Here is a 12528-nt window from a genome sequence, read left to right on the forward strand (position 1 = left end):
GTCAAGTCTTTCTCCACTTGCACTCCAGTCTACCTCGCTGTTTCAGCCCCTGTAGTTCTTCCATATACCAAGGGGCCAGTTTTGAAGCGGGTCGGAGAGGACGCTTAGGAGCGATCATGTCTACTGCCCCGGTGAGTTTGCTGTTCCAGTTCTCCACCAGGGCATCAACAGGATCATCGGCAGAGCCAACAATAAATCCCTCCGAGGCTTCTTGAAATCCTACTGGATCCAATAACATTCTTGGGCGAACCATCCTAATAGGTCCCTCACCCCAGTGAAGGTGGGAAGTGATTGTGAGTCCAACCTCCCCACCCATGGTCTATCACCCGTTCCTCAGAGTACCCTGGAAGGAGAAGCTGGGACCACACTGTGTCACCAGCCTCCCCCAGCCTGGGAGGTATAGAAAAGAGTTGGAACTAGGAACAAGCAATTCTGTATAAACAGGGACAAAATATTGACAAGTAATCCTGTACAGTGACAGCAGGTGGTTCCTGGGACTGGGGCGGCGGGAGCGGGAGCTAGGCAGGGCAGGTGATGGGTGGAGCCACAGGTAGTGAGAGTTGGAGCCAATTGTGGGCAGCTGCGGAGGTGGAGCCAGGACTAGGTGGGTGCTTTAGCAATAACTGACAAAGTATAGATTTGTAGCTAACAAGTGGGATCAAAATAAAACACACACACACACACACACACACACCAATCTCAACTGCTCATCAGTAGAGATACAGAGAAACATGGAAAACATCAGTTGCTTTATAGTGCTTAACAGGACTATAGCAGTGTGTAAATTTGCATCTAACATGGCAGGATCAAAACACAAGAGTATACACACACACACAGCTGTACAAGCCACAAGTAAAGCACAGACCAGCTACAAAAAGCTACTTCTATGGAGAGTAAATGCATTCTGAAGTCACTAGAGCAGCTCTGTCTGCCCAATTATTTCAAAAATGAATGCTACAAGTAACAACAAGAAATAACTCTGAACCAGAATGTTACAGTGGTCAGTGCGCTGTACTAGATTGTAGAAATCCAAGTTCAAATCCCCATTCAACCATGAAACTCACTGGGTGACTCTGGGACAGCTACCTGTCACTCACATAACCTTCCTCATAGGGCTGTTGAGAGAATAAATGTAACCATGTGCACCACTCTGGCCTTCTTGGCTATACATGTAGAAGTAAATAAATCTATATAAGCCACAGGTAAAGCAGAGACCAGCTACAAAAGTAGAGAACAAATTTGTTTTGAAGTTACAAGGGCAGCTCTGCCTGTCTATTTTAAAAAATGCATATGTAAATAATAGAAAAATCACAGGTTTTTCAATTATGCTTGCTGCAGCTATGAAACATCTCCTGTAACTTAGAGGACACCATGGGAAGCAAAGATGCATGGGGACATCTCTCCCTACTCCATGCCTGCTGAACAGCTGGGTGCCACTCTTTGCCCACATTGGTTGTCCATCCTAGCAAGCAGCACATGTTTTTAATAGAGATCACCTCCTTAATCCTTGCCCAATGAACCATAACTTCCAGTGGACATATAATGTTACAGATACTGACCACAATCCAGATAAAAACCTGGTTAGCTTTCTGCATAGCAAATGGATTTTAAAAATTCTTTTCCTTCCAACAGAATTCATTCCTTCTCTACACCACACCTACATGGAAAGCCACTTCTGCAATTATTTGAAAAGCAGTTTGGACTCAGAAATCCCTGCATATGCCCTAAAAGAGTTTGCTGGGGGTTTGTGCCAGTGTCTAATCTAATTAGTCCAGTCTTACGGTTTGCTTTTCTTTCCAATGTTTTATGGCATGCCATTTTGGGAATGGGCCATAATGCTTTGCATACAGATCAGAACAGAGAGCAAGGGAGAGAAAACTGAGACTGCATTCCTCCCCTCTAAACACACACAAAGAAACCAGCAAAAGATCAGACTTCCCAACAGCCAGCCAGTGAACCTGCTTGGATTATTCAAAGTAGCTAGAAGAAAAAGGGTTCCCACCTTCTGGGCACTCTCATTGGCCTCCTGTAGAGTCAATCAGCTTAGTCCCTCTCCGATTGGTTTATGGGGCAGTCCATGGACTCCCACTTTGCAAAACAAAAGTGAACATGCTTATTGGCTTGTGCCATTAATACTAATATTTTTAAAATATATATTAATACTTTAAAAAGATCTGTGGCTTTTCCTTTGTTGTTTGAGGTACGTGTTACCATTGCCCACCTCACAATTCTTAAAGCAGTAGCGGGCTGCAGGCAAGAGCAGCAGGGAACAGCAGAGGGAGGCAGTAGGCTCACAAAATGGAGGCAGAGACAACATGGCGGACTGAGAGATTTTAAGGTGAATACCACCCACTTTTCCCATAGCTAAGATCCACCCCTGGTTAGAACAGTTGCTGGGATCACCAAGGTCCAGAGGATGCTGCAGGCTGGATATATAGAAATTGCCTCCCATTTCTGAAGCAGGCAATTAGCAGTGAAGAACAGATTAAGAGCCTGGAGGGTAATACAATCAATACAGACCTGAGAACTTACAAGGCAAAAATGAATACAAAACAGAGTTCTCTGGCTGCTGTCTGACAGGAATGCTTAGACCAGTACATTTAAGAGTCAGAGTCTAAGCACTTTTCCTTCTAGATGCGATTGCTTCTAGCATACAGTAAAAACAGTTAAAGTGGATTAACTGTGAAGCACTTTGTACCAGCAAGTTTTCAGCCAAGAAAAGATCTGGTAAATTTAAAATCTAATCTACATGTTCAGACAAGTCATAGCACAGCCCACTTGATACAATGCCATTTCATGCTCTAAAGTGAAAGACTGCATGTTTCAACATTTTCCCACATGAAAAAATGAAAGAAAAAAACCCTCAATGCACTAGGAAAGCAAGTAGGTCAGGGAGAAGGACTTTCGCCTTGCCTGTTCCCAGGTTTGTTCTGTTTCCACCTTCAGAGAGTTTATAATGTGGACAGGGATCAGTAATTCAGTCCCACACAAGCAATCTGAAGTGGTACAATCCCAGTAGGAATTTGTCATATTATTTTCCTCCCTGTGTGTGTAGATTGACGCTAGAACACCATGTAGATCCTGGTTGAAAGGCACATAGCAAATGCACAATGCCCCTATAGATTAGGAATACCAGATATTTCCCAGACAGAACTGTGCTCTAAACACAGCATATGGGAAGACGTCAGCGATCAGACCACAAAACCAGCAATATATCAGGAATGAATAGACTGATGGGGCAAGGGAACTATGAAGTTGCAATAGGGTGTTCCCTCTCCCCATCACTCATCTGGTCAGCCTGTACAAGGAATGTGTGGCTAATGCACCAACCATGATGCTGGACTATAATCCCCATCTTTCCTGAGTATTGGACGCTGAGGATGATGGGAGTTGTAGTTCAACTGCAGCTGGAGGATTGAAGTTGTGCAGCCCTGATGTAGGCCATTTCTTGTCAGTTTCTGTTTCCATGGGCAGGAAGGAGGTTTTAATTGCTGGTTTTCTTGCATTATATGTTTTGTTGTTGTTTTTTACACCAAAATTGTGCTGTTTTATTGTTTAAAAAGAAAAAAAAATGATGAGAGGAAATCAGTAATTAAAGCCTCACCCTAGCAGGAACAGAAACTACACTGGTGCAATTTACAGAGGCTATTCATCACTAGCCCTCCTGCCCTAATCAACAGGAAGCAACAAACAGGATGAACCTGCAAACAGAAAGTATGTTAATTAAAAGCACAGGGACTGGGAAAAGTTTCAGTAGTACTCTGCCTGTCCGTGCTAGCCAGATTGACACTTCAGTGGCATTTTATCACATAAAAATTCTGTCACAATTTGGGTCTGAAGAAACTCTGGAATGCAACATGTGAACAATAACATTATCTGGACCTTCCATTAAAAAAGTGAATGAACAAAAGATTGCAATTCCAAAGGAAAGGGTTTGTGCAAAAGCAACCTAAATTAATGTCATGTAGAAAATTGTGTTAGAGGAGGGGCAGGCAATCCTCCAAAAAGGGGGAGCGGGGGTGGGGGAGAAAGGTATACATATTTACCCAACTTCCTTACTGCACACACAGTGTTCGTTGGCAATATTGCTGAGTTTTAAGATTTCTCATGCTTTAACTTTGTGTTGTGATGGAACCACTGCAGCACCTCATCTTTAGATGAGGAGGAGTTGGGAAAACAAGTTGTGATGACCAGAAGCAGCCTCGGAACCAGAAAAGAGAGAGCCTGGGCACTGCCAAGGAAAAGGCACAAGACATGACCAGTTTCTCTGGCTGTGGATCAGGTAAAATGAAGCTGAGGGCTTGGGGCACATGGAGATGGTGTCGAGATTGGGGAAAGTGGGAAGGGGGGCAAGGGCTGGCAAGAGACAGAGTGCCCACTGAGCAGTACCTGAGGATATAAAGAAGCACAGGGAAGAATAAAGGAGGAAGAGGATTGTCAGAGGCTGCTTGATGAGTAGCAATAGGAGCTGCTGTGCATGGGGCTGACCCAGGAGGATGAGCAGAACTGGATGAGGCACTTGAGCCAGGGCTGCTGCTGAAAACAGCAGCCGCATTGATGAATTCTCTAACATTGAGGGGGACCTTCCTTCCTGTATCAGGAGATCACCGCGTGCTGCATTTCCCTGACCTTGCTCCACATCACTGACTACCACTAGCAGGAAAGGAAAAGGGTAAACATAATAAGTCTGAGTGGATGTTATAGAAGAAGAGGGAGAATTCATCAAGGGGGGCTGCTGCTTTCAGCAGTAGCCCATGGGAAGTGTCACATCATCAAGCGCCATCCTCTGGCCAGTCTGAGGGAGAAGAGAAAACCACAGTGAGGAAAGGAGTGCAGACCATGTTGAGCATCACACTGAACTCCATCCTCTGCTAGTCTGAGGGGAGAGAAAACCACCGTGAGGAAAGGAGTGGACGTGCTCTCAACCAGCAAGGAAGGACCTTTGCCTATGGCTAGAAGAAAACGAAGTAAGTTGGCACAGAGATATAACATCTTGCTGCAGCAATTAGAAAAACTAGAGGACATAGGAATGATGGTGTAGCAAGAACACTTCAATAGTGAGATGCTAATGTACACAGACTACAGGTTTCTCAGTATGAGTGGCAGTACCTTACCCGCAAAGCTGCACCAAAACCTGGGCTAGTGTAGTACTGCGGGAGCAGCCAGCTTGGTTTTTATACAGGGGCTGCAAGTAGATGTTGTGACCATTTACCTTAACAATACTCCTCAGTGGCATAGTCCCATGGGAGAACCGATGAACAAATATTGTTTCAATCAACCTTTTGATGTAGTGGAAAGAATGGCAGATACATGCCAAGCTAGAAACAGCAAGATAAAAGGGTTTCAGAAAGCTAGAGAGACAAATAGGGCAAGAACATTTGGAATAAAATTATGGCACCCAAGAATTAACTCCGCTGCCCTTGAGGCACAACTTACTTAACTACTGGGTGTCGGCTCAAGGTAAACCTGTCATCCAGGCCATAGATAAAAGGCATGCGGAAATAAAACACAAAATAGATGAACAATGGACCCGTATATTCTATCAAAAATACCTGCAAAAGAGAGAAAAGCTATTAGATGGCTATTTTGGCCATTCTCTGCTGCACTGAATGCCAATAAAGGGAGCCCTTTGCCATGGCTAAGCTGCAACACTAGCATTGTATGCTGTTCCCCCAATCACTATGGATGTTGAAAAAGCACTTGCTAAGTCTCACACACTCTATGCCCACATTTTCTCTTCACTAGTACAAACGGCAGAGGAATGCAATCAAGCAAAAGAGCATCCACAATGGGCAGGTAGCTTCCCAGACTCTACAGATCTAAAAGGCCCAGCAAGCGGTGCCTCAGATCCAATGCAGTACAGGAGACGAGCAGGGATGGTGGAACGGTGGATGAGAGGAAGTTCCCTTTTTTATATCAAAGCAAAGTCTGGAATGAGAGAACTTCCTAACAGGCAACATTGAGCCACTTTTCAGCAGTTTTTTGGAGCTGCTGTTCCATTTTCAGTTTTGTCTTTCTGATGTAATGTTTGCAACTTACTGCCTTGAGGACTGTGGCTAGAAAAGGTAAATATGTCATCCTACTAAAATATAAACAAGGAAGACAGAAAATTAGAATCTGAGATAGGGTTGCCCTTCTTACTACCTTAATTGTTTAGGCATAATCCATCAATCTTGCACAAGGGCTATCAGTTAAGAGAACCATTGTAGTGTCGCTGGATAGGGAGGCCAAGGTTCAAATACCATCCAGCCATGAAGTCCACTGGGTGACCTTGGGACAATCACTACCTCTCAGTCTAACTTATCTCATAGGGCTATTGTGAAGATAAAATGGGGAAGTCTTATTTGCTGCCCTGAGCTGACTGGAGTAAAGGCAGAATAAATATGTACATCAAAACATACATAAACATGGCTTTACGATGTGTATGGATTCCACTGAAATTCTTCATTTAGCAATAGCAATAGCACTTACATTTATATACCGCTCTATAGCCGAAGCTCTCTAAGCGGTTTACAATGATTTAGCATATTGCCCCCAACATTCTGGGTACTCATTTTACCGACCTCGGAAGGATGGAAGGCTGAGTCAACCTTGAGCCCCTGGTCAGGATCGAACTTGTAACCTTCTGGTTACAGGGCGGCAGTTTTACCACTGCGCCACCAGGGGCTCATTTAGAAAGTGACTGATATGTTGGTCCCGGAAAATGAGAGATAAATAGTAGGTGATGTTTCAGTAGGCCAATACCTACTGATGCCAGAGAATGCAAGCTGCGTAACTCTAAAACCAAAGTCAACTGGCTGACATTCAGAGCAAGGATGTACCAGTGCAGCAAGAGGACTAACAGAACTTCCAAACTAGTTGCATTGGTGCAGAAGTGGCCATTTTTGACACCCTCCCCTTCCCCAGGAAACTCTCTGTAGCACCCAAAAATAAGTCCCTGAGGGTTGCACAGCTCTTGGGGACATATTTTTGGGTGGCACAGAGAGTTTCCTGGGGAAGGGGAGGGCGTCCAAAACTGTCGCTTCCCTGCTGCACTAGTGCAGTTCATTTGGAAGCTCTAATAGGCTGCTCTCTTGCCACACGAGTGCACCCTTGCTCTGCATGCTAGCCACTGTGTTTTGCATTTCTGCTGAAATGTAGACATAGATTACTGTTAGTTTTCGTTTCTGGAGAGAGATCAAAGGGTAAAGAATGCAGTGTGAGGAGATGTCAGACTTTGCAGGATCAGTCCCTAGTGTAGTCTTACAATATATACTTGGTCTTGAAAAACCAAAAGGAAAATTGTTGCAGAGTTATCAGCAACAACACTACATGTTAAGAGGGAGCAGATCTGGACTGCAAAATTCCTACCTGCTGAATCCACCAAATTCCAGCCATGCCCTCATATAACCCTCATTCCAGCTCTTTTGCCCCAATTTAGCAAAGTTGTATTATCTCCCTCTCCTTACTATTTGTTGCACTGCCTACTAGTCAGTGCCTTCCACAAAGCCTGTTTTGTCATGTTGCCAAGCAACACTGCTGCTTTGCCATTTCTTTGCCTGCCAAGTTTTTGTGGTAATTATTCTTTCCCCCCTTGAATTAATCACTCTGCCTTCTCATAAGCTTAAAATAATTGCCAGGAAAGAAAGAAAAACAAAATTCCACTACTTGTGCTGGCTGGGAAAGTAGGGAGCATATGGGAATGTTACATCTGCACAAAGCAAAAGTGATGCAAGGATTAATTCAGGTTAAACAGTTATTAATTGGCATGTCCCCAACTTTGAAGCTCACCATGGTCCATCCAATCTGGGGCCCTAAATCTTTAAAATAGAGTGTTGCAGTTGTGCTGACAGGGAGCAGCTGAAGGATTTCTTCATCCCTCAGTGATTTTCCTTCTGAGAAGGAGAGAGGAAAAGTTATGCTTATCATCAGACAGGGAGAACTGAAGCATGAAACTCCTAATCAAAGCCTGCATTTTCTGGCTGGATCTGACATCCTAGCATTCACAACCAATGAGCCTTGGCTGAAATCACCGTTCTTGTTCAAATTAAATGCTGTATTCATTTGCAGGCACCGTGAGCAACCAGTGGAAATGAGCATATATAAGGTCTTACCACTGACCCATCTTGCCCAGTATTGTCTACTCTGACCGGCAGCAGCTCTACTCCAGGTTCTTGGGCAGAGGCCTTTCCCAGGCCTGCCACTCAAGAGCCTTTAACTGGAGACGCCAAGACTTGAGCCATGGACCAACTATGTCCAAAGTACATGCTCTAGAGCTGAGCAATAGCCCCTCCTAGAGTACATAACTTGGAGTGCTTTCTAAAATATTAAAGGAGGTTGGTCTTGGAAAGGGGAAGGAGTCACCTAAATAAAAGTTAGAAATAAGTGCTCTGTGATCTATGAGCTGTCCACGGTGAGAAATGCTTTAAATACAGGATATTGTACCATAACATCTCTTCCAGGAACTTGTCCAGGGTCAACACCAAAGTCAGCACCAGGTGAAGCTGGGCATTTCCTGGGGAGGGGGACAAATCCAACAAGCGGCCCGCTGGCCCAACAGCACCCCCATTCTCTCTTTGCATGGAGCACACAGTGATAGAGTATTTGCCTTGCATGCAGAAGGTCCCAGGTTCTATCCCTGGCATTTCCAGGTAGGGCTGGGGAAGACTCCTGCTTGAAACCATGGAGAGCCACTGCCAGTCACTAAAGAAAATACCGAGCTAGAGGGAACAAGAGTCTGACTTGGTATCACATAGTTGCCTGTGTTACTATCAGAGGCAGCACCCCAGAATTCGGTTTTCATGCCCTGTCTCCCACGCCTCTTTCATGACCCACCCATCTACCTCATCATCTGAGCCAGCACTGGCCTTGCCTGTAGCTGCAGACACCTGACTTGCTTGAGAGAGCCTGTAAAGTTTTATGGGAACGTTTCTGTGGTTATCTGTAAATGCTGACACAGTTTAACATTTTTAATGGTCCTAGTGGTAATAGACAGGATCCAACCTTAGACTTGCACGAGCAGAATCCTTCTGCTCCTACTAGGGATGTGTGGAACTGGTCCGGCGGTTCAGTCCGGGGGTTCGGGGTCGACCGGGTCCGGTCCAGCAGGTCTGCAAACTTTTTTGTTTAAATTAAACGTGAAGCAAGTACCTATAGCCCCTTTTGGGGGCTTGCTGTAGCCGCGGGGGGCTGGGGTCCGTGCGGGTTCCCTCTCCCCCCGCCGGCCTTCTTCATCACCGCCGCAGCCAGGTATGTGGAGCCTTTTTGGCCCTTTCAGGCCTCCGTAAGAGCAAGCAGCCTCGCAGAGGGCATTTGCACATGGCGGCCACTCACTCTTACAGCAAGCCCCCCGAAGGTGCTACAGGTACTTGCTTCACGTTTAAATTTTTTTAAAAAATGTTCGCGGACCGGTCCGGGATCGGATCGGACCAGACCAGGGGGGCTTGGTTCAATGGGGGCCGGACCGAACTGGCCAGTCCAGCCTCGAACCAAACCGGGCCAGATGGTTCCATGCGCACCCCTAGCTCCTACATGGGGAGAGGGGTGATTTTTGCCGATCCTCCTTTCACTCGGCAGCCCCTTGTGCCTGCTGGAGATATGATCGAGGGTTGCGGGGGACCCTCCAGGAGTGTTTTGAGCAGGCACAAGGAAAGGAGGGCTAGCAAATATTGAGGCTGTTCTCATGCACAGCCTAACCCAGACTAGGGATGCCCAACCAGTGTTAGGCTGCGCATGAGAACTGCCAGGAACAGGCCTGATCCTGATGGGCTAGCACCGCCTAGCCCCGCTATTTACCTTGGCTGTTAACCGAGGTTAAGGGAGCGAGCACTCCCTTACCCCCGGCTACTTGCTTGTATGTGAGCACAGGCTGCTTCCAGCTGGCTGCACACAGAGATGGGCCCCTACAGCAGGGATTCTCAATGTTGGGGCCCCAGATTTTATTGGACTTCAACTCCCATAATCCCCAGCCAAAGGCCACTGAGGCAGGATATTATGGGAGTTGAAGTCCAATAACATCTAGAGACCCAACGTTGAGAGCCCCTGGCCTAGAGCGCCCAACTCTTGGGGGAATCCCCCAATGCAGTGCACGTGTCACACGGTGCACTGTGGGATTCATGGAGGCTGGGACAATGAGTCCCAACCTCAGATCAATCCACCCTGCTCCATGCTGCACAGAGCAGGGATGATCATGTGGGACAGTGCTGAGCACTCCCACCAATGAAACAATGATAATCTGGGGAGAAGGCAAGGTTTGGGAAGCCGCCCATCCGCCCGATAGGTCATGTGACTGCCTCTCCCCAAGTGGAAGCATTTAACTCATGCAAGTCATAGTCTATCCTGCCCAATCTGCTGCAGATTTATAATTTACTGCTTTGAATTTGGTAAGAAGAGTAGTATATAAATGAATAAAAACTGGTAAGACACCAGGGCAGTACTTACTGGGTTCAAGTCTTATAGATTGTCTTGCTGGATACCACTGAGGATCTGTAGGGAACAATAAAATGCACAATAATTTTAAACACACAAATCTTCTCCCTCAGTTGCCGAGTGCTCAGACCCTGCAACTTAACCTCTTTGGACAGATTATTACTATTCACACTGAGCAACCTCCAATAGATATTCATTATATTTTATAAATTTAATATATGCCATCAATTTTATTTTGTTTGTTGGGTTTGATCTTCAGTGTTACACAGTGACTGCATTCAGACCTAATGCCAAAACACTGTTTGGTGCTACATGAAGGAGCCTCATGTACTCCTCCTGACTGCCCCTCACACACCACAATTCCTTGATGCGCCCAGTCCTATGATTTGGACTGGGCACGATGGATGCAAATCCATAGTTTTGTTTCAATATTCAAATGGTCAAATTCTGTTTGTGTAAGCCTGCAAACCAGGGTTTGATCCTGGTCACTAACTTTGCTTTTAAAATGGATCACGACTGTAAGCATAGAGGTGCTGAGTGAGTGGGAAGGAGCAGAGATTTCAGAAACGGAATCCCAGCCCTGCTCATTTTCAAAGGTTAACAGGTTTGAGCACCAAACAAAACCATTGCTATAATTAAGTTTAAAGAACTTTTTTTTAATTTTTACAAGTTTACTAAAATTATTATGAAGCAAATCAAGTAGGACACATGGGTTGTATAAATTAGGGGCATAAATCTCATTTAATGTTTGCAAATGGGATGGGAGGACCTTAACGTTAACATTTCCTACTTGCTCTATGCAGGCACATACAATCACGTTATTTCTTGAACACCGATCTCCCTTTTCAAATATATTTTTGAAATACGTATACTTACATAATTTATAGAACATCAGCCTGATATCACTTATTGTAGCATGTGGCTCAACCTAGGTAACAAAAATATTGGTTGGATGGGCATGCAGGCATTCCGAGAAGCTCTTCAAGCTGATCAGTTCCCTTTAATCTTAGGAAACAGAGGAAATAACTAGTTAGCTGCCCTATCTGCAGTGTAAGGATTACTAGAGATAATATATGTGAAGCATTTTGAACTCTCAAAAAGTACTACATAAATGTATTAACAAAACAATTATTACCTTCTCCAAAAAGCATAGTTGCTGCTTTGTCTTCCAGTCGAGGATTTCCACCTAATGGGAAACATGAGGAGGACAAATTATTGAGAATTATTAAGCTCTTGTGGATGGCTGCTGTGTCCATATACCAGGGGCAGATCTTATCTATGAGCAAAGTGGGCAGTGCTCACCTTACATTTCTCAGTCAGCCATGTTATCTCTGCCTCCATTTTGTGAGCCTACTGCCTCTCTCTGTTGTTCCCTGCTGCTCTTGCCTGCAGCCTGCTACTGCTTTAAGAGTTGTGAGGTGGGCAACAGTTGCACCAACCTCCAACAACAAATGAAAAGCCCAAAATCCTTTAAAATATGAATAAAGCAGGAGCCAATAAGTAAGCTTACTTTTGTTTTTGCAAAGTGGCAGTCCTAGGACTGCCCTATAAATCATTGAGGCTTGTACAGTTATTTTCCTCTCTGTGTGTGCTTGTTTTGATCCTGCCATGTTAGATACAAATCTACACACTGTAGTCCTGCTAAGCACTATAAAGCAATGGTTGTTTTCCATATTTCTCTGTATCTCCACTGATGACCAATTGTGATTTGTGTGCCTGTGTCTGCATTTGTATTTTGATCCCATTCATTAGCTACAAATCTGCACTTTGCCAGTTATTGCTAAGGCACCTGCCTATTCCTGGCTCCACCTCCACAGTTACCCACAACTGGCACCACCTCTCACTACCTGTGGCTCTACCCATCACCTGCCCTGCCTAGTGCTGCCCCTCCCCCACTTTCCCAGGAACCACCAGCTGCCACTGTCATGTACTAAGTACTGAAGATCAAGCCCATAGTTGGTAAGCTAAAAGCTTCAATGGCCTTTGGCTAAAGCAATATAGGAGGAGGAGGAGGAGGAGGAGGAGGAGGAGGATAGTAAGCTGACAGCTGATAGGCTGCTGACATTTTCTGTAGAATAGTGTATGCACAAGCTTTCGAGTTTCATAGAATGTTAAATGATC

The 12528-nt window shown here is 45.1% G+C and overlaps 1 protein-coding gene across 16 annotated transcripts in view; it reads right to left on the reverse strand.

Annotated features, from left to right (window-relative positions):
• The window catches only part of LOC128324358 (very-long-chain enoyl-CoA reductase-like), a 100559-nt gene that overhangs the window by 11281 nt on the left and 76750 nt on the right, over positions 1-12528 (reverse strand). For 10 of the 16 annotated variants that reach the window (XR_008306808.1, XR_008306807.1, XM_053248863.1 and 7 more), the window contains 6 exons: positions 11543-11593; positions 11284-11335; positions 10420-10464; positions 7771-7874; positions 5437-5552; positions 5213-5318 (listed from right to left, as the gene is read on the reverse strand). Coding sequence is in view for 14 of the 16 variants with exons in the window: in XM_053248853.1 (XP_053104828.1) it covers positions 5213-5318; positions 5437-5552; positions 7771-7874; positions 10420-10464; positions 11284-11335; positions 11543-11593 (474 nt within the window). In the remaining 2 variants the exon portion in view is untranslated. Of the gene's footprint in view, positions 1-5212; positions 5319-5436; positions 5553-7770; positions 7875-10419; positions 10465-11283; positions 11413-11542; positions 11594-12528 lie in introns of all 16 variants that reach the window. The other 6 variants (XM_053248860.1, XM_053248857.1, XM_053248856.1 and 3 more) reach the window with 2 other exon arrangements.

This window comes from Hemicordylus capensis, chromosome 4 (genome assembly GCF_027244095.1).
Source record: "Hemicordylus capensis ecotype Gifberg chromosome 4, rHemCap1.1.pri, whole genome shotgun sequence".
NCBI lineage: Eukaryota > Metazoa > Chordata > Lepidosauria > Squamata > Cordylidae > Hemicordylus > Hemicordylus capensis.